At 40.3% G+C, this 21,797-nt stretch overlaps 1 protein-coding gene across 3 annotated transcripts; it reads left to right on the top strand.

The window, feature by feature from the left end:
- Window positions 1–320: 320 nt before the first annotated feature.
- Window positions 321–20,228, top strand: LOC121680493 (UDP-glucuronosyltransferase 2C1-like). 3 transcript variants are annotated; one of them, XM_042059894.1, is made up of 7 exons: window positions 321–1,035; window positions 14,675–14,766; window positions 16,269–16,417; window positions 17,006–17,137; window positions 18,737–18,824; window positions 18,917–19,136; window positions 19,756–20,228. In XM_042059894.1, the coding sequence occupies exons 1-7, from the start codon at window positions 419–421 to the stop codon at window positions 20,036–20,038; spliced, it is 1,581 nt and encodes a 526-aa protein (XP_041915828.1). In that variant the 5' UTR covers window positions 321–418; the 3' UTR covers window positions 20,039–20,228. The 3 variants fall into 3 exon arrangements, with proteins under 3 accessions (XP_041915828.1, XP_041915827.1, XP_041915826.1); XM_042059893.1 differs by lacking the exons at window positions 14,675–14,766; window positions 16,269–16,417; window positions 17,006–17,137; ... (1 more) ...; window positions 18,917–19,136; window positions 19,756–20,228 and adding exons at window positions 1,910–2,058; window positions 2,287–2,418; window positions 2,629–2,716; window positions 2,801–3,020; window positions 3,968–4,589 and having other exon boundaries at window positions 335–1,127; XM_042059892.1 differs by lacking the exons at window positions 321–1,035; window positions 14,675–14,766 and adding an exon at window positions 14,798–16,002.
- The last annotated feature ends 1,569 nt before the right edge of the window (window positions 20,229–21,797 follow it).

Below are 21,797 nucleotides of genomic sequence, written 5' to 3'. Positions count from 1 at the left end.
AAGTTTAGTCTAATTTCAAAGATGTAAGCTCTACTCAAAACATGCCTTGATAAGCCAGGCAATGTGCAGCTTAATGCAATACCTTCTTCCCCTTTATATTTTAGCCACAGCTGACTGACATCCTCAGAACTTCTTTCATAATTTTTTGTTTTGTTTTACTTTTTACTGTTTCGTAGTTAATATCTCACTGATCTAACTTAAAAGCCCACAAGTGTTTGTTAAATGACAGGAAATGGAGTTGGCTGACATGCATTTCACGTGGAACGCTTGCTTGTGGAGTTGCGTAATTTTGGGAGTGGCTTCCTAGTTGGCAGCTCATATTTTCTCCCACTCTAGATCACATGTATTCTCACTGACTGGAGCTTACCTCCGGTTTCTTGAGCTCCTTTCCAGTTGTAGTAGCTGCCGGTGAACCACTATGCGTGTGCTGCCATTGCTGGTTTCACTGGTGTCTCTAGCTGCATGTAGTGATGGAGGGAAGGTGCTGGTGTGGCCAGGTGAGTTTAGCCACTGGCTCAACATGAAAACTATCCTGGACAGCCTGGTGGACAGAGGCCATTCTGTCACCATTATCACTCACTCCGCCACACCATCTGTTGTGACCAAGTCCTCCAGGTTCAACGTTGAGATTTTGCAAGTTCCGTTTACTAAAGAGGACATCACAAAACATTTCGAAGAGATGCTGAGTTACTGGGTGTATGACATGCCTAATGACAGCTTCCTGAGGGCATCGCTGAAGGTCAAAGAGATGATTGACAGAGGAGTGGAGCAGAACCATGCACTGTGCAGGGCCCTGTACTCGAACAAGGGCCTGATTGAGAAGCTGCGGCAGGAGCACTATGAGGTCATACTTCTTGACCCCATGGCCATGTGTGGCGACCTGCTGGCCCAGACACTGGACGTGCCCTTCGTGCTAACACTGCGCTTCAGCTTTGGAAGTGCCATAGAGAGACAGTGTGGGCAGCTGCCCACTCCCCCCTCTTATGTGCCAGGAGTTGGTTTTCAGTACACAGATCAGATGGATTTTGCTCAGAGGATGAAAATGTTTCTTTTTTATTTATCTCAAGATATTTTGCTCCATGTTTTGACATATTTCAAGTGGGACCCAATATATACTGAGCTGGCAGGTGAGTTCCAGAACACAGACAATATTAGGAAATTCTGGACAAACATCCATGAAAAAAATACTATACCGAGAAAGCTTTTTCGGTCATCTCTGATCCCACATAACCCACTGACTATTCTATAGTCTGCTTTCGCTGCTCAAGCACTCCAAACTCTAACTAGGCGATCTATCTATATGGTATATCTGTCCCTCTTAATGCGCTCTCTTTACTCTTTTGTGTTTTCTCTTTTCCTTTTCTTTCCCCACATAAACAGATAAGTCTGAACTTGAGGTGAGATAAAAAAAAAAACTGTCAGCAACCAACCTGTTATTAGTTCAATGATAAATATAATCCTAAAGTAGCCGGTGTCATGACGATATAGTAGCCTACGCTCTGGGTCTGTGGGTTACCTAATCACAATAACATAGCCGTCATCTTTGACCATAGATGCAGTTGTAGAAGACTTTGGCCACGCCTCTGCACGCAATATACGCATACCTCGGTACTATTATTTACAAGCGTAAATTTCATAGAACATTGACTTTCCGTGGCTTTGGATTAATTACCGTCGTTGCGCTTTATTTCTACTATCACATCACTTCTACTCCGAGTTAGTGACTTGTTTTGTCTGGGTGACGGGTTGACTTGTTCTTGATCTTACTTTGGGAATTGAGTTTCCTAAAATTGATCTGTTGAAGTGTCATTTTGTCCTTATAATCCATAATAGGCTGACTTCTAGCTGTATCTGTGTTGATTTGGGGGATAACAAATTAGCTATCACTGCCTATTCCTGTCTTTTTTAGGTAAACCTACAGAATTATGTGATGTCCTTAGTAAAGCTGATATTTGGTTGATCAGGACCTACTGGGATTTTGAGTACCCACGACCTCTTCTCCCCAATTTCAAATTCGTTGGAGGCCTGCACTGCAAGCCAGCAAAGCCTCTTCCAGAGGTGAGATCAGCTACTTTTCACATTTTCATTTGTTATTTATTCATTTAATTTATTGGAAAATGACAATGTTTCTCCTCAAGAAGAAGGCAGAGTGACATAAAAAAAATAATATCCCTGTTTCAATATGGAAAAAATGTGCACTACAGTGTTAGATTTTGCAGCTCCTTGCTCCCATTCATTTATTACCTGTTAGTGTTTTAATGTTGTTTTTATGGTATGGTTTCTTAGGACATGGAGGCGTTTGTGCAAAGTTCAGGGGATGATGGTATTGTAGTGTTCTCACTGGGATCTATGATCAACAACCTCACGATGGAGAGAGCAAACACAATAGCCTCTGCACTTGGAGAAATACCTCAAAAGGTTGATGAACATTTTCACATTTTACTTTCCACCAGTCTTTGTAACTGAAACTTAAGATATTCAAATTCAAATGTCTTTTCAATATCTTGGGTTATGATTTTTAAGGCACCCCAGTTATAAGATGTAACCTTGAAAATCTGTGTCACAGGGAGGATATTACATGTGAAGTTACTCATGTCATGTGTTTAACAATTCGTGTGCCTTCCTTAGGTATTATGGAGGTACAGTGGTGTAAAACCAGAGACACTGGCACCCAATACAAGACTTTATGACTGGCTTCCTCAAAATGACCTTCTAGGTAAAGTCTTAGGTTTACATCCCTATGAAGACAAATTGTGTTGATGAGAGATGTGTCTTATGTCCATGTTGTTATACTACAAAGGCCATCCCAAGACCAAAGCCTTCATAACCCATGGTGGCACCAATGGGCTCTATGAGGCTATCTATCATGGAGTGCCCATGGTGGGCATCCCCCTGTTCGCTGACCAGCCTGATAATCTGCACCACATGAAGGTGAAAGGGGCAGCTGTCAGTCTGGATTTCAACAAACTGGAAAGTAAAGATTTGGTGGCTGCTCTCAACACAGTGATAAATGATCCATCGTAAGTCACTCTCTGTCTGCATTGGTTTATGAAAACATTGCAGGAGGTTTCTTACTATGAGACAGAGTACAAGTAATTTTGGTTTAGTTGAGTTTAATAATAGTTGTTCTACATAATACATACAGTGCATATGGAAAGTATTCACAGCACTTCACTTTTTCCATATTTTGTTATGTTTCAGACTCATCTTAATTTAATTTATTAAAAAAAATAAAAGACTGAAATGTTCCATTTACATAAGTATTCAGACCCTTTGTTATGACGCTTGTAATTTAGCTCTGGTGCATCCTACTTCTATCAATGGTCCTTGAGATGCTTCTACAACTTGATTGGAGTCCACCTGTGCCTAAAGTAATTCACTGGACATTATTAGGAAAGGCACACATCTCTTTATATAAGGTCTCACAGTTGATGGTGTATGTCAGAATGAAAACCAACCCTGCCCTGTGAATACTTTCCGTATGCACTGTATGTGTTTAGTTGAGATGGTGACATTTTGGGTCCTAATTTGAATGATTGGCAAAGTGTAAAGTCTTAAGTCTAGCTCAAGTTCATTTTAATAACTAGTCAAAACCAGTTTGCTAGTTTAACATCATGGGCAAGACATTGAACCTCAAACATTGATGAGTCAGCTCAGTGCTCCCATATGCCACATAATAGCTGTATTTCATACACAAGAACTTGATCGCTGACAGGCTTGGCACTTTGCCCACATAATAAATTAAGGCCCTTGAACTTCAAGGATCCCCTTTCTTGTTTTTGCAGCCAGGCTGCATTATTTTAAATGAATGACTACATGAAATATGTACATGAATTACCAACATGAGCCCAAAGTTTGGATATTTTAAACACAGGGTGGATATAATGTGTTGGATGGAGGCTGTGGTATGATGTAATTTTGTTGATGCCCATTGGTTGCTGACAATTGCCATTCTGTTTGATGCTAGATATAAGGAAAGCATCATGAGGCTCTCCAGGATTCACCATGACCAGCCAATGAAACCTTTGGATGAGGCCGTGTTCTGGATCGAGTTTGTCATGCGCAATAAAGGAGCGAAGCACCTGCGTGTCCAGGCCCACAACCTCAGCTGGTATCAGTACCACAGTCTGGATGTTATTTTATTCCTGCTTGCAATAGTGGGAATGTTCATTTTTATTGTGGTAAAATCTTGCTGCTTCTGCTTTAGGAAGTGCTTTGGGAAAAGTCTCCTAAAAAAGAAAAAAGAGTGAATTTAAAAAATCTATATTCATTAAAGTTTTTTATCATGGGAAAATATGCACTATATGAATACCTCTATGTTGAATTGTAATCCAACACTGCAAGTACACATGCAAGTAATCGAGTGGAAAGGGTGTATTTGCATGAAATCAATGCTTCATTTAAATATCATGACCTTTTGATATGCAAATGAATGTCAATATGAACGTAGGACTCTTTATGGAATATCCTACAAACCTGTTGATGAACACTAACCAGTAGCCAGTGACTGATCGCTGAATTACAGTATATTTGTACACAAAAATCATATGGTGCCTCTAAAAAGAAATAAACGAACAGGTTGAAACATGTATCATTCGTTCATTTGATATTCAATTGAGAATCAAAAACGAAAAAAAAAAAAAAAAATTACTTGTTATTTCATTATTTGTTTATGAATGTAATACAAACAAACAAATAACACGTTGTTTTCCAGGCTTTTGATTTCATGGTCAGATCAAAAGTATAACGTTTAAAAAATGGCTTCAGGGCCGAAACTGATTTTGATATTTGTTCCGATTTCTGTGACCTGGAAGTCTATCCAAGTCTTGGTCTAGACCTGTCGGTGCTCAGTGTTACCAATTAGTGACTTTATTGCTAGATTTAATTTTGGCCATCCTTAGCGACAGAAAATATTGTCTAACAACTATAGCGAGAAATTGGGCGACTTGCGCAACGATGGCAAACTTGGTTTCGTTGAATCGACAGAAAATCATCTCCCTTCTCATGCCTGTTTCGTTTATGAACATCGCGTTCGCCCAAAGCGTTGCCCCATGATTATAGAAGTAATAACTGGCCTAGGCTATGTAGTATCAGCCCATGTAGGCCTAGATGTTAGATCTACCAGCTCAGATCATCATTTGTCGCCAACGTCATTGGAAGGCAGCCAGCTGCAGAAGCCTTCTGGTGAGATTACACCAAAGACAGTATATGACAGGGAAACTAGGGACACATACTAGGGGCTACAACTTCATTCACAAACAGAGCAAATAATTCAAATCGAGCCATAGGCGTAGCCATATAGTAGTCTACTTGTCAGTCTTGCCCGTCCAATTACGTTCACCATCTAAAAAAGACGCGCAAGTCAACACTACTCTGAGAGCTCAAGAATCAGTCAAATCGCGAACAGGCGGCAGCTCCGTTTAATTGTCAGGTGTGAAATGCGTTCATATTCCACTTTTTATGTCATAGACGTTGCATGCCTATGCAAGGAAAGGCTTTGCAGTAGGATTGTCCAAGCTGTTGCTTCAGTTTGTGTTTTAAGTTATGCGACGCACCATTGGGTTCATGTGACTGCGTAATTTGCCATTTTTGTTCAATAAGTTCTACTTTTCATGTCATGAATGTAACATGCCTATGATAAGGCTTTGCACTTGTTCAATATGGTCAATCTATTGTCTCAATTGTGTTTCATGTGACGCTCCGAAGCTAGGCCTACATTCATGCATTGTTTTGCTCCAGTTTAAAATGTTTCTGCCTAATTTGTCAGCTGTGATCAAATGCGTTCAATAAATTCCACTATGTCATAAATATAACATGCCGATTAATGTTTGTATGGTGTATCTCATCTAGGCTTCTCTTAGGCTATGTTCAATCAAATTGGCTTTGCCCACCCTTTTCTTTCTGTGCCCACCCATTTGAACATTTCTGGCTACTCTAATCGAGCATATAGTAGAAAAACCTATTCGTTTAGACTGCCGACTGAGGGGGAAAAAAGAGATTATGTTGCTCTGTCCGAGTGGTCATTTAAATATATATCTTTAGGTTAAATTGTGTGTGGTAGTTATAATCGGACTGGTAGGCCTAGTCCGATTTAACACTGCAAAACAGAAGCAGCAGCTGGCAATGGAAGTCAATAAATAATTTCCGGGTCAGAGCAATCGGAAAAAAATAAATATCAAAATCAGTTTTGGGCCTGAGGCCGTTTTTTAAACGTTCTACTTTTGATCTGATCATGAAATCAAAAGTCTGAAAAACAAAGCATTATTTGTTGGTTTGTAGCCTATCACATTCGGGTGCACATTCATAAACAAATATTGAAAAAACAAAATCAAACGTAAATAACGCACAAATTAGTGACCTAGTGATGGTTCCAGAGTAGCCTACACCCCTGAGTGGTTTGTCTTGGTGGTTTTCCGTTTTTCGTTAGTGGCATGCGCTGTTAAAAGCTTCCATTTACTGCACCCTATACTGTGGTGAGGTAGGGCTGTCAACAATATCGCAAAAGCTACCCGTAGGCTACAATTTTCACATAACTTGTTGGAAAGGTGTAGCACAGGCTAAGGACATCCCATACATTTTTGGAGCCGATCAGACTCAAAGGGAACTTTGAAACATTTTTCATATTGTAGCCTATTCTCGCAATGAAACGTTTTATTTTTAATGAAGAATTTGTGCAAGCCTGTGTCATTCATTTCTTTCACATGTCTTTCAACATAAATAATGCATTCATATGCTAGTAGTAATGCCAGAAATTACCGTTTATAGGCCTCTTAGAAATGGTTGTTGCATCTTGCATATTGTTTAGATGCGCACTCAATCGCGCATCCATGCAGGCAAAACGTAGGATTCAAATGTGGCGACGGCACACAAGTTGAAAAAGACGTTCACAGTGCACTGGCGGTGATAGCCTACAGTTAATGTGAATCGTGGACAATAACTAAAGAAAGGAATTTGCACCTCCATTCACCAATTAAAGGCTGTAGTAGGCCTAGTGTTTCTACATGTTGTTGGCACAAAACGTCATTTCTGTCAGAAGCCAGTCTATAGCCTAATGCAGGTGGTAACGTGAGTCAGACAGAAGAGGGGCCTGTCTTAGCCTATTCCTGAATCCTGTCCCTTTCAAACTACTGTAGCGTCGCCGCAAAAAGACAGTGTTAGCGTTCTCCCACGAAAGGCATCCTGGGATACGAGAGCGAACATTTGGGGGGTTTATGTCTGTATTTCTCTTAAGTTATAAGTGTAAAGTTAGCGTCTTTATTGTAACATGTTTCCCTTTAATTCTCCCTCGTGTGTGTTCCTTTTTGTGTGGGGGGCTGCGTCCTCCCCTGTATGTGTAGTGTGTGTGTCTGTTTGACCTGCCCCGTGTGTATTGTGTTCTGTATCTTGGTGTGTCTTGGTCTTGATCTGTGTGCTCTCGTTCCCAGCTAATAAACCTTTTGATTGGACAACTTTGTGCGTCGCTATCAAATCGTTACACTACGTTAAAATTGTGTGGGTAGCCACCAGCATAATACAATCTAAATTAAAAGACAAAATCTTATTAGGTTATAGGTCCAAACCTATGAATCTAAGCCTTAGTTAAAAAAAATCTTCAGGTGTACAAAGTAACAAGTCAAAGAACCACATTCTTTGTAATATAGAGCTTAACAAAGATACTCTAGTTTGTAATTTATTTTAATCTATACATTTTGAAGACAAATGGAGTCATACCACAGGTCCAGGGATGGATTACTGAATGGGCCTATGGGCCTACTTCAGGGCCCAAGAGCTCAGGAGGCCCTGAAGCCCAAGCCTCTGTGTGAAGTTGCCTCTTCTCCACCCTCTCTTTTCACAAAACTCACCAGAAGTCATCATTTAAAGGGTCATTTTTTTTTTTTATAAAAAATCTTCCATGGGAGAATGCCTCAGGACCCCTCTATCTGGAGGAGAGGGGGGGGCATCTCTGCCCAGGGGTTCATTATCCATCCATGCCATGCTATGTCCGTCAAATGTTTGGAATACCCTAATTGACTGACTTAACTAACGACTTGTTTGTGATTTTTAATAATATTTTTTGCATGGTAGGAAATGTATTGAAATTCTGTTTGGGGGTCCCTCAGACCCCACCACAGCACAGATTTGCCCCCCCCCCCCCCCCCCCCCCCCCAATGTTGACATCAAGACTACGGCCTTGTTATGATGGTAAGGAGGTGCATTAGAGCCTATGGCACGACATGGTCATACTTTGTTTAAATATTTCTGAAACCACAGTACTGCATTATATACTGCATACAAGGAATGCTACAGTATGATTCATACAAGGAATGCTACAGTATGATTCATGTCATTTCTGAACACATATGGCATATGGCCAATGATAGTGTCACATTCATAAATCATGCTTCTCCGCGTTAATGTTGTCAGCTCTCTTCACCGTCTAACTCTTATGACAATATAGTTTTCTTCCTGGACAGATACATGTTCCACAGATTTCAGCTGTGCTGGACAGAGCTACTGGAGCTGAAGGTGCGGGTGCCGTGTCAGACTCTGGACTACGTGCAGGCCAACTACGGCTCCGACTGGAATGTTCCGGTAAAGGCCTGGGACTTTTAAGAGCTCTCCACCCAACGTGCAGGAGAACGGTGTGTGGCCCGTGCGTGAGTGGGACGAGGTCATCCAGGTCTACTGAGAACTGAGAATGTTCTATTGCTGGCAATAGATGTGGTACAAGAACAGCATCATGGCTGCTGCGGTAATGATACTACATTTAAAGGAGCCTCTCCATTGATGAACTGTAACGCTAATCTGTATGTTCAAGCCATGTCCAAGTCCTCATCATTTCAATGAGGTGCAAATGCCTCTAAAGAAGTCAATGTACCTGCTATTCACTCCCTCTTGCAAATTACTTATACCTCAAACAGAAATGGGAAAGTCATGAATTGCACTACGATATCCTACATAAATCCTCATGTCAAATCCAAGTTTTAATACTGTCCTATAGTAAGAATGAACGTCAGCTATTAGGTACTCAAGGTCATGGGGTCAAAGGTCGTGGTCCTAGTATTCTCCCTCAGTATCTTATCTGTATCGTTTTCAAATTTTAGTCTTGTAGCACTTAACACACCTGACAATTCAAGCTCCTAGTTACTTTTTTAATTTCTTTCAACTTCCTGACATGTTCTAAGGGGTTCTAAGGGGCTTTAAGTTGTCTACAGGGTGACAAAAATTGACATAAACAAATTTGGTTTACACCCCATGTTGTCCTTACAGAAGGGTGATAAAGTTGACCATTTTGGCTCCCACAATTGACTTTTCTTTTCATTTTTTTTTACTTTACACATGTTCAGAGGGGATCGTAATAGAAGAAAGTTGGATGTAACACTTTTAAGCTGGTCCCAATGTGGCATTCCACAGTAAGAAAAATGGAAAATGGGTAAACATTTCATGCTTTTCTTCCAAAAAGGTAATGAAATGTTTAGGTCTACTTTACAGTTGAATATAGGGAATTGCCCAAAGGATATCTCCAGGCACCCAGCCTATTCTTAAAACCAGATTCACCAAGATTCTGGCCTTTGGCTTTATGATTAGCATTGCCTATTGCCATGGTTATAGTGGGTAGTATTTAATTGAGTGATGACATTTTGGCTTATTTAAGAAGTATTTAAGTAGTTGAAATACTCAAATACAATCCCTCAAAGTATTTTGTTACAAACTACATTTGAGTTTTTCCAATCCTGCAAAATACAAATTACAAAATACGCTAAAGTAATTAAATACATATTTTAAATACATATAATTGAAATACTGCCTGTGAAAAGCGAAGGTCTCGCTTTCACAGGTCCCACCGTTAGTAAACCTTAATTCCCTACACGTAGCCAGAGACTTTCTAATGTGGAGACAGCACTCAAAAAATACTCCATAGAAATGCATGGGGCTAGTTTGTCACGCCAATATGGCCGTTGTCTACACATATCCCACCCCTTCCTCGGCAAAACGTCGACATGTGAATACATTGAGCCAATCATGTGGTGTGATGTGAATACATTGAGCCAATCATATGGTGTGTTGTGAAGACATCGTGCCAATCATGTGTTGTGATCTTGCCGCTGGAGCAAGATTGGTGTCGTGAAGCCTTGCGCACGCGCAGTTCAACCCAAAGACTGTGCCCGATGAGTGCCCATAAAACGTTGGTATATGGCCGCCGAGTGGAGGGACTTGCCTAAAAGGACTTTGACGTAGCTCCCACATAGCATTTACACTGATAAACGCATACAGTTCCCGACGTGCATCACATACACGACCCGCGGCGTTTCAAAGACTACCCTGCTAGCGACCGCTACAAACATTACGTTTAAAACAAACACAATGCATGTCAGTTCAGTCTACTACATTTATTTATCAACATACATAGCGAACAGTGAGGTACCCACTGATTCAGCTCCATTGTTCATTCCATAGTAGCAATAACATCACTTTTGAAACATACACAACACTCACGCATCTTGTTTGCTGAACCGCATTGGAGCCAGTTCCTTATTCACTGTCCCGGGACAGTGGAAAGTGGGTTGTTTGGCGCGGGGGTGGTGAGTTGGCGTGTGTTTAATTAGTTTGTTATTATTTGTTATGATTGTTGCATGTAAAGTCCCTGTCTGTATGTAAAGTATATGTGTGGCCATTTATGTACTTTGTGTGGTAAAATTATGTGTTATGTCATATGTTATGTATCTGTATGGAAAAGGTCCATAGTCATTCCTCATGTATTACACCCTGTTGGACAGTGAGCTCTACCAATTCACTTTTGATTGGTAGGCCTATTTAAGGGAGAAAGAGAGAGTGGAATGGAGAACTGGTTTGAAATGGCAGAGTACTGCGTCAGCTTGCTGTGAGGCTGTATCTGTATACAGTGTGAGTTTGGAACGCCTATGATGGCCGGTTTTGTTTTCTTTTTCAAAGTATTTTTGTTTGTTTGTTATTTCATATATTGCACCTGCGCACTGTAAATAAACCTGCACCTTTATCACTTAAAACTCGAGAGCTATTTGTTGTCTGCCACTGGAGTTTTTCTGGACACGCCCATCCCATAAATGTGAGTTGGGGGTTGCAAAGCCTCTCTCTCTCACACTGCCCATGTCTGGGTAGCGTAAATAGAGCCCAAAAACTAGATGTACTGTGTAGTGGTACCTAATATGACAACATGCCGACCACGTTTCATGTGACCATGAAATATGGGGGAAAAAACTGCTAGTGGCGGCCATAATAATTATAGATCATACAAGAGCAGTTGATAGCTGTTTGAAATATCAGGAGCACACAAATTTGTTCACACATTTAAAATGGCATGATGTCATGTTTTACTAACCTCATCCTTTGCTATTTAATGTAAATAGGTGTAATAAGAGCAGTGGAGATGTTGGATTTGTTTTTTTTTTACTTCACTCCATTTGCCAACTTAAAAATATTTCTCAATAAATGTTACCACGAAAGAGATAGAGAATTATAAATCATTATGAGGATTTCATTCTAATCAAAATTGTCACCAAATAATTTACAACCATACTACAATAAAACTAGACAATTCTCAAATCCTTTACATTCGGCCACATGTGTTATTTTAATCACATTACAGATCAGTTCTTTAATAATAATAATAATAATAATAATAAAGCTTTATTTGTATAGCACCTTTCATACACAGAATGCAGCTCAAAGTGCTTTACATTTGAAGCATGTAACACAATAATAGTCAGTCAGTCATTATCAATCACTTTTCTTTGCTGTTTATGATATACTCAGCAACATATCAAAAATATAGAAAATGACGTCATAAGACTGGCAGCCTTAACCCTCTTACCCCCCACAAGCACGCCATATGGCAACTGTGGCAAGGAAAAACTCCCATATTCCAGGAAGAAACCTTGAGCAGAACCTGACTTAATAGGGGGAGCCCATCTGCTTCTGGCTGGCTGCGCCCTCCAATAGTAGCAGATGTAGAATAATCTGAAAATGTAGTCTACAGGATAAGATGAGTTAACTAAAAGCTTTCCTGTACAGGTATGTTTTCAGATCTTTTTTAAAAATATTTACTGAACTCGCCTGCTTGATGTACAGAGGCAGGGTGTTCCATAGTTTGGGGGCATAATGGATAAACGCAGCTTCTCCACTTTGTTTGTGGAGCACTTTGGGTACGATTAAAAGATTAGAATTGGATGATCTAAGTTTCCTTTGTGGTTGATAAGATATTAAAAGCTCAGAGATATATGAAGGTGCTATGCCATTCAGAGCTTTGTAAGTAATTAACATAACCTTAAAATCAATTCTATAGGAAATAGGGAGCCAGTGCAGTTCAGCCAACACAGGGGTGATGTGTTCTCTCTTCTTAGTCTTAGTTAAAAGTCTAGCCGCAGAGTTCTGTATGAGTGCCAATTTCTTTAGATGTTTTTTGGGAAGACCAGTGAAAAGTGCATTGCAGTAGTCTAACCTGCTAGTGATAAAGGCGTGAATTAGTTTTTCTGCATCTTGTTGAGTTAAAAAGGGCCGCACTTTGGCAATGTTTCTCAAGTGGAAATAGGCTGTCTGAGTAACTTTACTGATATGGGGCTTAAAACTTAACTCTGCATCTAAGATGACACCGAGGCTTGTTACTTTTGGTTTGACCTGGTGTGCCAAGTTTCCCAGATTACTAAGAATAATATCTCGCTTTAGTTTTGGTCCAACCAGAAGTACCTCTGTTTTGTCATCATTTAGTTTCAAAAAGTTTTTGCTCATCCACTGATTAATGGAGGTTAGGCATGCAGTGAGGGAGCAAAGGCCATCTGGGTTAGTTGGCTCCACAGAAAGATACAATTGGGTATCATCTGCGTAGCTGTGGAAGTTTACATTATGTTGACTTATGACGTTTCCCAATGGAAGCATATATAGAGAAAATAGCAGGGGACCAAGGCAGCTCCCCTGGGCCACACCAAAAGGCAAGTCTTGTTTTTCAGATACATGATCTCCTAGACTGATATAAAAATCTCTGCCAGTAATGTAGGTTTGAAACCAGTTTAGAGCATTATCAGAGAGACCCACCCACTTCGCAAGGCGGTGAATTAGGATGCTATGATCAATGGTGTCAAATGCCGCACTCAAATCCAGAAGAATAAGGATTGAGACTTTGTTTGAGTCGGTAGCTAGTCTGAGATCATTGACTATTTTTACTAGAGCCGTTTCTGTGCTATGATTTGATCTAAAACCTGATTGGAATTTTTCAAGGATACTGTTTTCGTTGAGGAAGGTATTTAACTGATTACAAACAACTTTTTCAAGTACTTTGCTCAAAAACGATAGATTTGATATAGGCCTGTAGTTGCTCAGATTGGTATGGTCAAGATTTGACTTTTTAAGTAAAGGTTTCACAACAGCGGTTTTAAAAGCAGTTGGAAATATACCTGTTTCTAATGAGGTATTTATTACCTTGAGAAAAAAGGGAGCTAAGCCATCATATACTTTTTTGAGGAATGTAGTAGGGATTGGATCTAAAACACATGTTGAGGAGCCGGTTTGAGTTATAATTTTACCAAGCTCAGATTGAGTAATAGTGCTAAAGGACCTTAATTTTGGGGGGCTGTTTTTGGGTGTACTATCAAACATATTACTTGTGTTACCAATAGCCTCCCTTATAGAAATGACTTTGTTTTTGAAGAAGTCTGCAAATTCTTCGCATCTTAGAGAGGATGCCTGACTGAGTGTATCAAAAGGTGTTTGATGCAATAGCCTATCAATGGTAGAGAACAACACCCTAGAGTTTCCACTGTTTTCAGCAATTACCTTAGAGAAGTGGTTCCTCCTCTCATTCCGAATAGCTCTATTATAATTTGCAATTTTTTCTTTTAGAATGGCACGGTGAACCTGTAACTTAGTTTTTCTCCATTTTCTCTCAGCTTTCCTACATGATCTTTTTAGATCATGGATATTTTCGTTCATCCAAGGTGTCAGTTTGCTACAGGGCCTTTTTTTAGTCTTTAAGGGTGCCACTCTGTCAAGCAGAGCGCCTAATTCACGATTGAGAGCCTCTACCATTTGATCAATGGGATGATGTAAAATATCTAAATTTATGGAGTCTATAAGAGCTATGAACTGCTGTTCTGCTCTAATGTCCAAGAGTCGCGATTTGATTGCAATTTCGGGATGAATTTTTGGAGTATGTAGTACAATATTAAAAGATACACAATGATGATCAGACATATTTATATCATTTACTGATAAGTCTGTGACTTCTATCCCTCTGGAAATGACTAGATCGAGGGTGTTGCCAAGGTTGTGGGTGGGTCCTGTAACATGCTGCTTTAGCTCTAAACTGTCCAACACATTAAGGAACTTACTGGCTTTAGCATCAGTTGTCTTATTGACATGAATATTGAAGTCGCCATTTACAATTATCCGATCATAGCTAGTGATGATGAGCGACATAAGTTCAGAAAACTGGTCGAGAAAGCCAGTCCAGAGTTTAGGAGGGCGGTATAAGGTTAATAGAAGTACAGCTGGGTCAGCCTTCTTTGGGTAACTGCCAGTTCAAAGTCCAGTGTGTTAAAGGGTATTCAGAGATAACCTATCAGTTTGAATCATTAGCTTCATGGAAGCGGTTATTGTTGTGAGAATGGATAAATAACATAAAATATGAAAGGTTTAGTCTAATTTCAAAGATGTAAGCTCAGAGGATGAAAATGTTTCTTTTTAATTTATCTCAAGATATTTTGCTCCATGTTTATACATATTTCCATTGGGACCCAATATATACTGAACTGGCAGGTGAGTTCCAGAACACAGACAATATTTGGAGATGTTGAACAAAAATCCATGATAAAAAAAAAAAACTGACGCTGACAAAATCCATGACAAAAAAACTGCAACTGTCTGACACATCTTGTTGTGCTTTCTACTCTCTGCTTTCACCTCATTTCCTTTGCCCACACAAACACGTAAGTCTGAACTTGAAAAATAAAGAAAACAAAAACAACGTTGAGTTCAATGAGTTACAAAGGAATTGCAAAGTAGCTGGTGGCATGACGATATATAGTTCGTACTGGCTCTGTGGGCTAACTAAATCTAACTAATTAAGTGGGCTAATCTCAATTCCATGTTATCTGGCCACACATTGTAGTAGACTTTGGCCACGCCTCGGTACGCATACCACAGTACAAGTATTTACCAACGAAAGTTACACAGAGGACTGACTTTCCGTGGCTTTTTCTGTTTTAATCACCGTCGTAAATGCGCTTTATTTCCAGCGGAGCACAATGTTTATATCACCAAAAGCGCATAACTGCGTCATGACTTCTACCATTGCACCTCTTCTAGGCTTACTCATAGTTGGTGTTTGCGTTGAAAGCGGCAATGTTTTGATTTTACCTGGGGAGTATAGCCACTGGCACAATATGCGTATGATTGTGGAAGAGCTTGCAGAACGGAACCACAGCATTACAGTATTGGTAAACTCAGCCTCCCCATCTGTGAAATCATTTCATGACGAGCGTGTAAATTTTAAAATTTTCCAGGTTCCTCTGGAGAAACACGAAGTGCACGCCATGTGGAATGAGTTTGTTGATGTGTGGATGTACCAGTCTAGAACTGCGTCTATGCCACAAATGTTTTTTAAAATTATAGCCGTGATGAATCGCATCACTGCTCATAACTATGTCATGTGTGATGGCGTTTTACGCAACCCAATGTTAATTGATGCATTGAAACTGGACAAATTCGAAGTTATACTGTTTGATCCTATGATGCCCTGCGGTGATGTTTTGGCGGAAACTTTGGACATACCGTTTATTCTATCCTTGAGACTCACATTTGGCTATGTATTTGAGAGGCAATGCGGCCAATTGCCAACACCTCCGTCATATGTACCTGCTGTACCAACACAGTTCACAGACCATATGGAATTTATGGAAAGGCTGCAAAATGTTTTGATGTATGGAGTTCATACTGCCATATTTTACCTGCACACCAAGCTGACTACGAATAATTATTTAAGTGAAATCAGAGGTAAGGGGCGCATATAACGGTGGTATTTGCATTAGTATACTGTTTTGACTCCATGTTTGATTAGTCTGATAAGGTTGACTTGTCCTTGATCTTACTTTGGGAATTGAATTTCCTAAAATTGATCTGTTGAAGTGTCATTTTGTGTTTATAATCCATAATAGGCCAACTACTGTAGCTAGTCTTGAAGGTTTATCTGATCTATTCAATTTCCAATTACTGTGTTTAGAAATTAGGAGAAACCATCACAGATTTTTGTCTTTTTTAAGGTAAACCAACAGAATTATGTGATGTCCTTGGTAAAGCTGATATTTGGTTGATCAGGACCTACTGGGATTTTGAGTACCCCCGACCTCTTCTCCCCAATTTCAAATTTGTTGGAGGCCTGCATTGCAAGCCAGCAAAGCCTCTTCCAGAGGTGAGATCAGCTTTTTTATTTTTTTATTTGTTGATTTTTACTGTTAAAAAATGTCAATGTTTCTCCTCAAGAAGAGTGACATAAAAAATAATATCGAAAATTGAACACCCCTATTTCAATATGGAAAAATTCATATGTGAGAATTGTATTTAAAGGGACACCAGGCAAGCCTGATGCTTTTTCTCTACGAAACTCCCCCTCGCTCAGTCTGAAGCTCTTTTCCTTTTCTTTGCATCTTCCGTCAAGGGTTTTCGCTGCTTCTTCGCCGGCTCTGCCATTATACACACGTTTGCAACAATCTCTAGTGTTTCGTTAGCCTGCCTCTGTGCTGTAAACTGATCCTGCTTCGGTCGGCGGGTAGGATACACCTAACTTGCAAGTGGGATATTCTTCCTACAGGCAGTAGGGGTGGGCGAGAGAGCCTTCATTCGCCCCGTAATGAGTCATTTAACCATATACCGACTTACGAAGATGATTAATTAACACGAAAACGTTGCCTGGTGTCCCTTTAATTGTGAAGCTCCTTGCTCCCATTCATTTATTACCTGTAAGTGTTTTAATGTTTTTTTTTATGGTATGGTTTCTTAGGACATGGAGTTTTTTGTGCAAAGTTCAGGGGATGATGGTATTGTAGTGTTCTCACTGGGATCCATGATCAACAACCTCACGATGGAGAGAGCAAACACAATAGCCTCTGCACTTGGAGAAATACCTCAAAAGGTTGATGGACATTTTTTACATTTTACTTTCCACCAGTCTTTGTAACTGAAACTTAAGATATTCAAATGTCTTCATACTGTCTTTTGAATATCTTGGGTTGTGATTTTTAAGGCACCCCCAGTTATTAGATGTCATCTTGAAAATCTGTGTCACAGGGATGATATTACAGACCATGTGAAGTTACTCTCTGGTTCACTTAACATTCTCATTCTCCTTGACCTTAGTGCTGCTTTCGATACCATCAACCACAATGTGGTTGATGGTATCGACTGTCTGCTATTGGTGTTTCTGGCACAGCCCTCAATTGGTTTCAGTCATACCTCACCAACAGAAAGCAGTTTGTAACACTTGGTCCACATCAGTCCCCCAAGTCCCCTGTCACTCGTGGTGTCCCCCAGGTTTCTGTACTTGGGCCCCTCCTCTTTCTCATATACATCCTCCCTCTTGGCCAGATTATTCGCAGCCACGGTCTCAACTTCCACTGCTATGCAGATGACATCCAACTTTATCTTACCACTCCCTCTCCCTCTGACCCCCCACCACGCTCCCTCACTGAATGCCTCTCTGACTTAAAATTATGGATGCAAAACAATTTTCTCAAGCTCAACACAAGACAAAACCGAAATTCTGCTGATTGGCCCTAAAAGCATCCTCACCAAATCTCCCCATCTCACTCTCAACATTGATGGCTCATCTGTCCACTCCACCCCTGTTGTTAAAAACCTTGGCGTTCAGCTTGACTCCACCCTTAGCTTTGATCCTCATATCAAATCACTCACTAAGATTGCTTTTTTTCACCTCCGTAACATTGCACGCCTCCGACCCTTACTCTCTGCTAGTGATGCACAGACTTTGGTTTACTCTTTCATTATGTCCCGTTTAGATTACTGCAACTCACTTTTCCTTGGTCTCCCCACTAAAACCCTTCAAAGACTACAATATATTCAAAACTCTGCAGCTAGGCTCCTCACCCATACCAGACGATCAGCACACATCACCCCCATTCTCCATCAACTCCATTGGCTACCAGTTCCGTCCCGGATCAAATACAAAGTACTACTACTCACCTTCAAAGCCCTCCACAACCTTGCTCCCCCCTACATCTGCGACCTCCTGACCCCTTACACTCCTTCCCGCTCACTCAGATCCTCTGACTAAAACCTCTTGGCTATCCCCCGCTCCAGACTCTCCACCCTGGGTGGCAGGTCCTTCAGTGCCTTGGCCCCCAAACTCTGGAACTCCCTCCCCCAGCCACTTCGAGCCTGCCCTTCTCTTCCTTTCTTCAAAGCACATCTCAAGACCTTTCTGTTTAATGATAACTTCTCCTCCACACCCAACACATAGTTCCTACAGATAACTTGTCTTTCTTGTATTGTTTTGTTTGTTTGTTATTGTATTTCCCTGCCTTTGTCTCTGTTGTATTGTTTGTTTGTTTGTTATTGTGTTTCCCTGCCTTCCTACTATATAAAGCGACCTTGGGTTTGAGAGCGCTATATAAAATAAACGTATGCGCTTTGAGCGCTATATAAAATAAACTTATTATTATTATATTATATATTACTCATGTCATGTGTTTAACGTTTTGTGTGCCTTCCTTAGGTATTATGGAGGTACAGTGGTGTAAAACCAGAGACACTGGCACCCAATACAAGACTTTATGACTGGCTTCCTCAAAATGACCTTCTAGGTAAATCCTTAGGTTACACCTCTTATGAAGACACATTTTGTTGATCGGAGATTGTTGTAATAATCTGTCCACTATGTTGTTATCTTGGAAAGGCCATCCCAAAACCAAAGCCTTCATAACCCATGGTGGCACCAATGGGCTCTATGAGGCTATCTATCATGGAGTGCCCATGGTAGGCATCCCCCTGTTCGCTGACCAGCCTGATAATCTGCACCACATGAAGGTGAAAGGGGCAGCTGTCATTCTGGATTTCAACAAACTAGAAAGTAAAGATTTAGTGGCTGCTCTCAACACAGTGATAAATGATCCCTCGTAAGTCACTCTCTGTCTACATTGGTTTATGAAAACATTGCATGCAGGAGGTTATAGTCTAGATAATGTACCTTGTACTCTGAGACAGAGTACAGGTAATTTTGCTTTAGTTGAGTTGTTTTACATAATTCATATGTGTAGTGTTTAGTTGAGATGGTAACATTTTGGGTCCTAATTTGAATGATTGGCAAAGTGTAAAGTCTTAAATCTAACTAGTTAGTTTAATAACTAGACAAAATCAGTTTGCTAGTTTAACATCATGGGCAAGACATTGAACATTAATGAGTCAGCTCAGTGCTCCAATATGGCGCATGATAGCTCAATATGGCGCATGATAGCTGTAGTTCATGCCAAAGAACTTGATCGCTGACAGGCTTTTCACTTTGCCCACCCAATAAATTAAGACCCTTGAACTTCAAGGATTCCCTTTCTTGTTTTGCAACATGGCTGCATTATTTTAAGCAAATGACTAAGCTACCTGACTTTTAAGCATGAACCCTCATGGTGGACATTACTACAGTAAATGTGTTTTTGTAGTTTAGAAACACCGTGGAGGCTGTGGTATGATGTCATTTTGTTGATGCCCATTGCTGACAATTGCCATTCTGTTTGATTTTAGATATAAGGAAAGCATTGTGAGGCTCTCCAGGATTCACCATGACCAGCCAATGAAACCTTTGGATGAGGCCGTGTTCTGGATCGAGTTTGTCATGCGCAATAAAGGAGCGAAGCACCTGCGTGTCCAGGCCCACAACCTCAGCTGGTATCAGTACCACAGTCTGGATGTTATTATATTCCTGCTTACAATAGTGGGACTGTTCATTTTTATTGTGGTAAAATCATGTTGCTTCTGCTTCAGGAAGTGCTTTGGGAAAAGTCTCCTAAAAAAGAAAACAGAGTAACATTTTAAAAAATATGGATTCAAGTTTTTACCATGGAAAAAAATTATATGCACTGTACTGTATATGAATACCTCTTGGATTATATCCAACACTGCAAGTACACATGCAAGTAATCGAGTGGAAGGGGTGTATGAATTTGTATTTGTATGAAATCAATGCTTAATTAAAAAATCATGACATTTTTAGATGATATTTATATGCAAGTGAAAGTCTATATGTATAGGACACTTTTCATAGAATATCCTACACATTTGTTTTAAAAAAATAAAATTAACAGGTGAAACACAACAAGAAAGTTTACATACTTGCTTTGAACAAATAAAAAGAACAGGTGAAACACCATCATCAAAAAATTGTGTGTATATGGTGAATGCTACTTCCTGCCTGTTGTGTGTACAACATACAAGAGATAACAGTAGCAAGATCTTCATCTTCACAAGTGGTCTGAAATCCACTCGTGGAGCGCATTTCTGGCCATGTCACTGTCTGATTAGAGTGAGACAGAATCAAACAAGTAAGAGAATCCAATCCTGCTGAGTCACACTCCCGGTGCAGCAGAGGAGAGAGCCCCGTCACAGGGGATGAGACTGCAGTTTGGTCTCAAGAGCTGCTTCAGGGCTCAAAGGGGACATCGATTTTTTTGTCCAATTTTGGATGTTGCTGGTAGTTACGTATTCATGCTCATAGTGTTAAATTGGTGCCTAACACTTCCTGTTTCAGTTAACCTACAGAGAGTTTATCGCCTTTCCTCTGCTTGGAAACCTCTGGACCAAGTCCCTGTTTGAGCTTGTTGCCTACATCCCATCTTTACAGGCTGTAACAAAATGAGATTAGTTATGAATTATCTTAATGAGACAGCTTTCTCCAGTGAATTACGTTTCCCAACCTGTATATGTCTAGACATGTTAATAATACCATGATCCAGGTGCAAAGCTAAATAAGTGACATTGTTATTGCATGGCGGTAACTATATAATATAACTCCTGTTTTGGATTGTGGGCTGGTCTGCTTGGAAGGAAGTCCTTTTTCTCTCCGTATGCAGGGTGCAAAGAACTGGTGTTCATACACAGTCCTAGCACTGTATAGGAAACTGAAAGAAAATGGAGGGGAGATGTATTTTGATTGGTTGTCAAGCCCAAATATCAACAACATTTCACCCGAAACATTTCACTGCAAGCTGTTCCTTTAAGCTGGTGGACAGAGGTCACTCAACTACCATCATCACACACACAAAAGATCTATTTGCAAATGTAATACCATAACCTAAGCACAAACAGCAATAGGTCAGTTAAAAGATGTCTAATTCCACATAAATAGACTGACTTTGCATTTTGCGCAGTATCTAAATTTGGGGCCATAAGTAAGTATAAGTATAAGTAAGTATACGTATAAGTATATATACTCTTTTGATCCCGTGAGGGAAATTTGGTCTCTGCATTTATCCCAATCCGTGAATTAGTGAAACACACTGCACACAGTGAATACACAGTGAGGTGAAGCACACACTAATCCCGGCGCAGTGAGCTGCCTGCAACAACAGCGGCGCTCGGGGAGCAGTGAGGGGTTAGGTGCCTTGCTCAAGGGCACTTCAGCCGTGGCCTACCGGTCGGGGTTCGAACCGGCAACCCTCCGGTTACAAGTCCGAAGCGCTAACCAGTAGTGCCCCCAAATAGACTAATTATGAAATACCAATAATGGGCATTCCTGTATTTGCTGTAATCAGGGTTGGGCAGTAATTGATTACAAGTAATCTGGATTA

Source organism: Alosa sapidissima, chromosome 13, assembly GCF_018492685.1.
Source record: "Alosa sapidissima isolate fAloSap1 chromosome 13, fAloSap1.pri, whole genome shotgun sequence".
Classification (NCBI taxonomy): Eukaryota; Metazoa; Chordata; class Actinopteri; order Clupeiformes; family Clupeidae; genus Alosa; species Alosa sapidissima.
This window is presented reverse-complemented; position numbering and strand designations above follow the sequence as displayed.

What these genes read in the sequence shown, in the direction of transcription:
- LOC121680493 (XM_042059892.1), top strand. Translation starts at nt 15,255, where the DNA reads ATGTTTATATCACCAAAAGCGCATAACTGCGTCATGACTTCTACCATT. An exon ending in TTGGAGAAATACCTCAAAAG is followed by an intron (nt 17,138 to 18,736) that starts GTTGATGGACAT and finishes TGCCTTCCTTAG; the next exon opens with GTATTATGGAGGTACAGTGG. An exon ending in TCCTCAAAATGACCTTCTAG is followed by an intron (nt 18,825 to 18,916) that starts GTAAATCCTTAG and finishes TATCTTGGAAAG; the next exon opens with GCCATCCCAAAACCAAAGCC.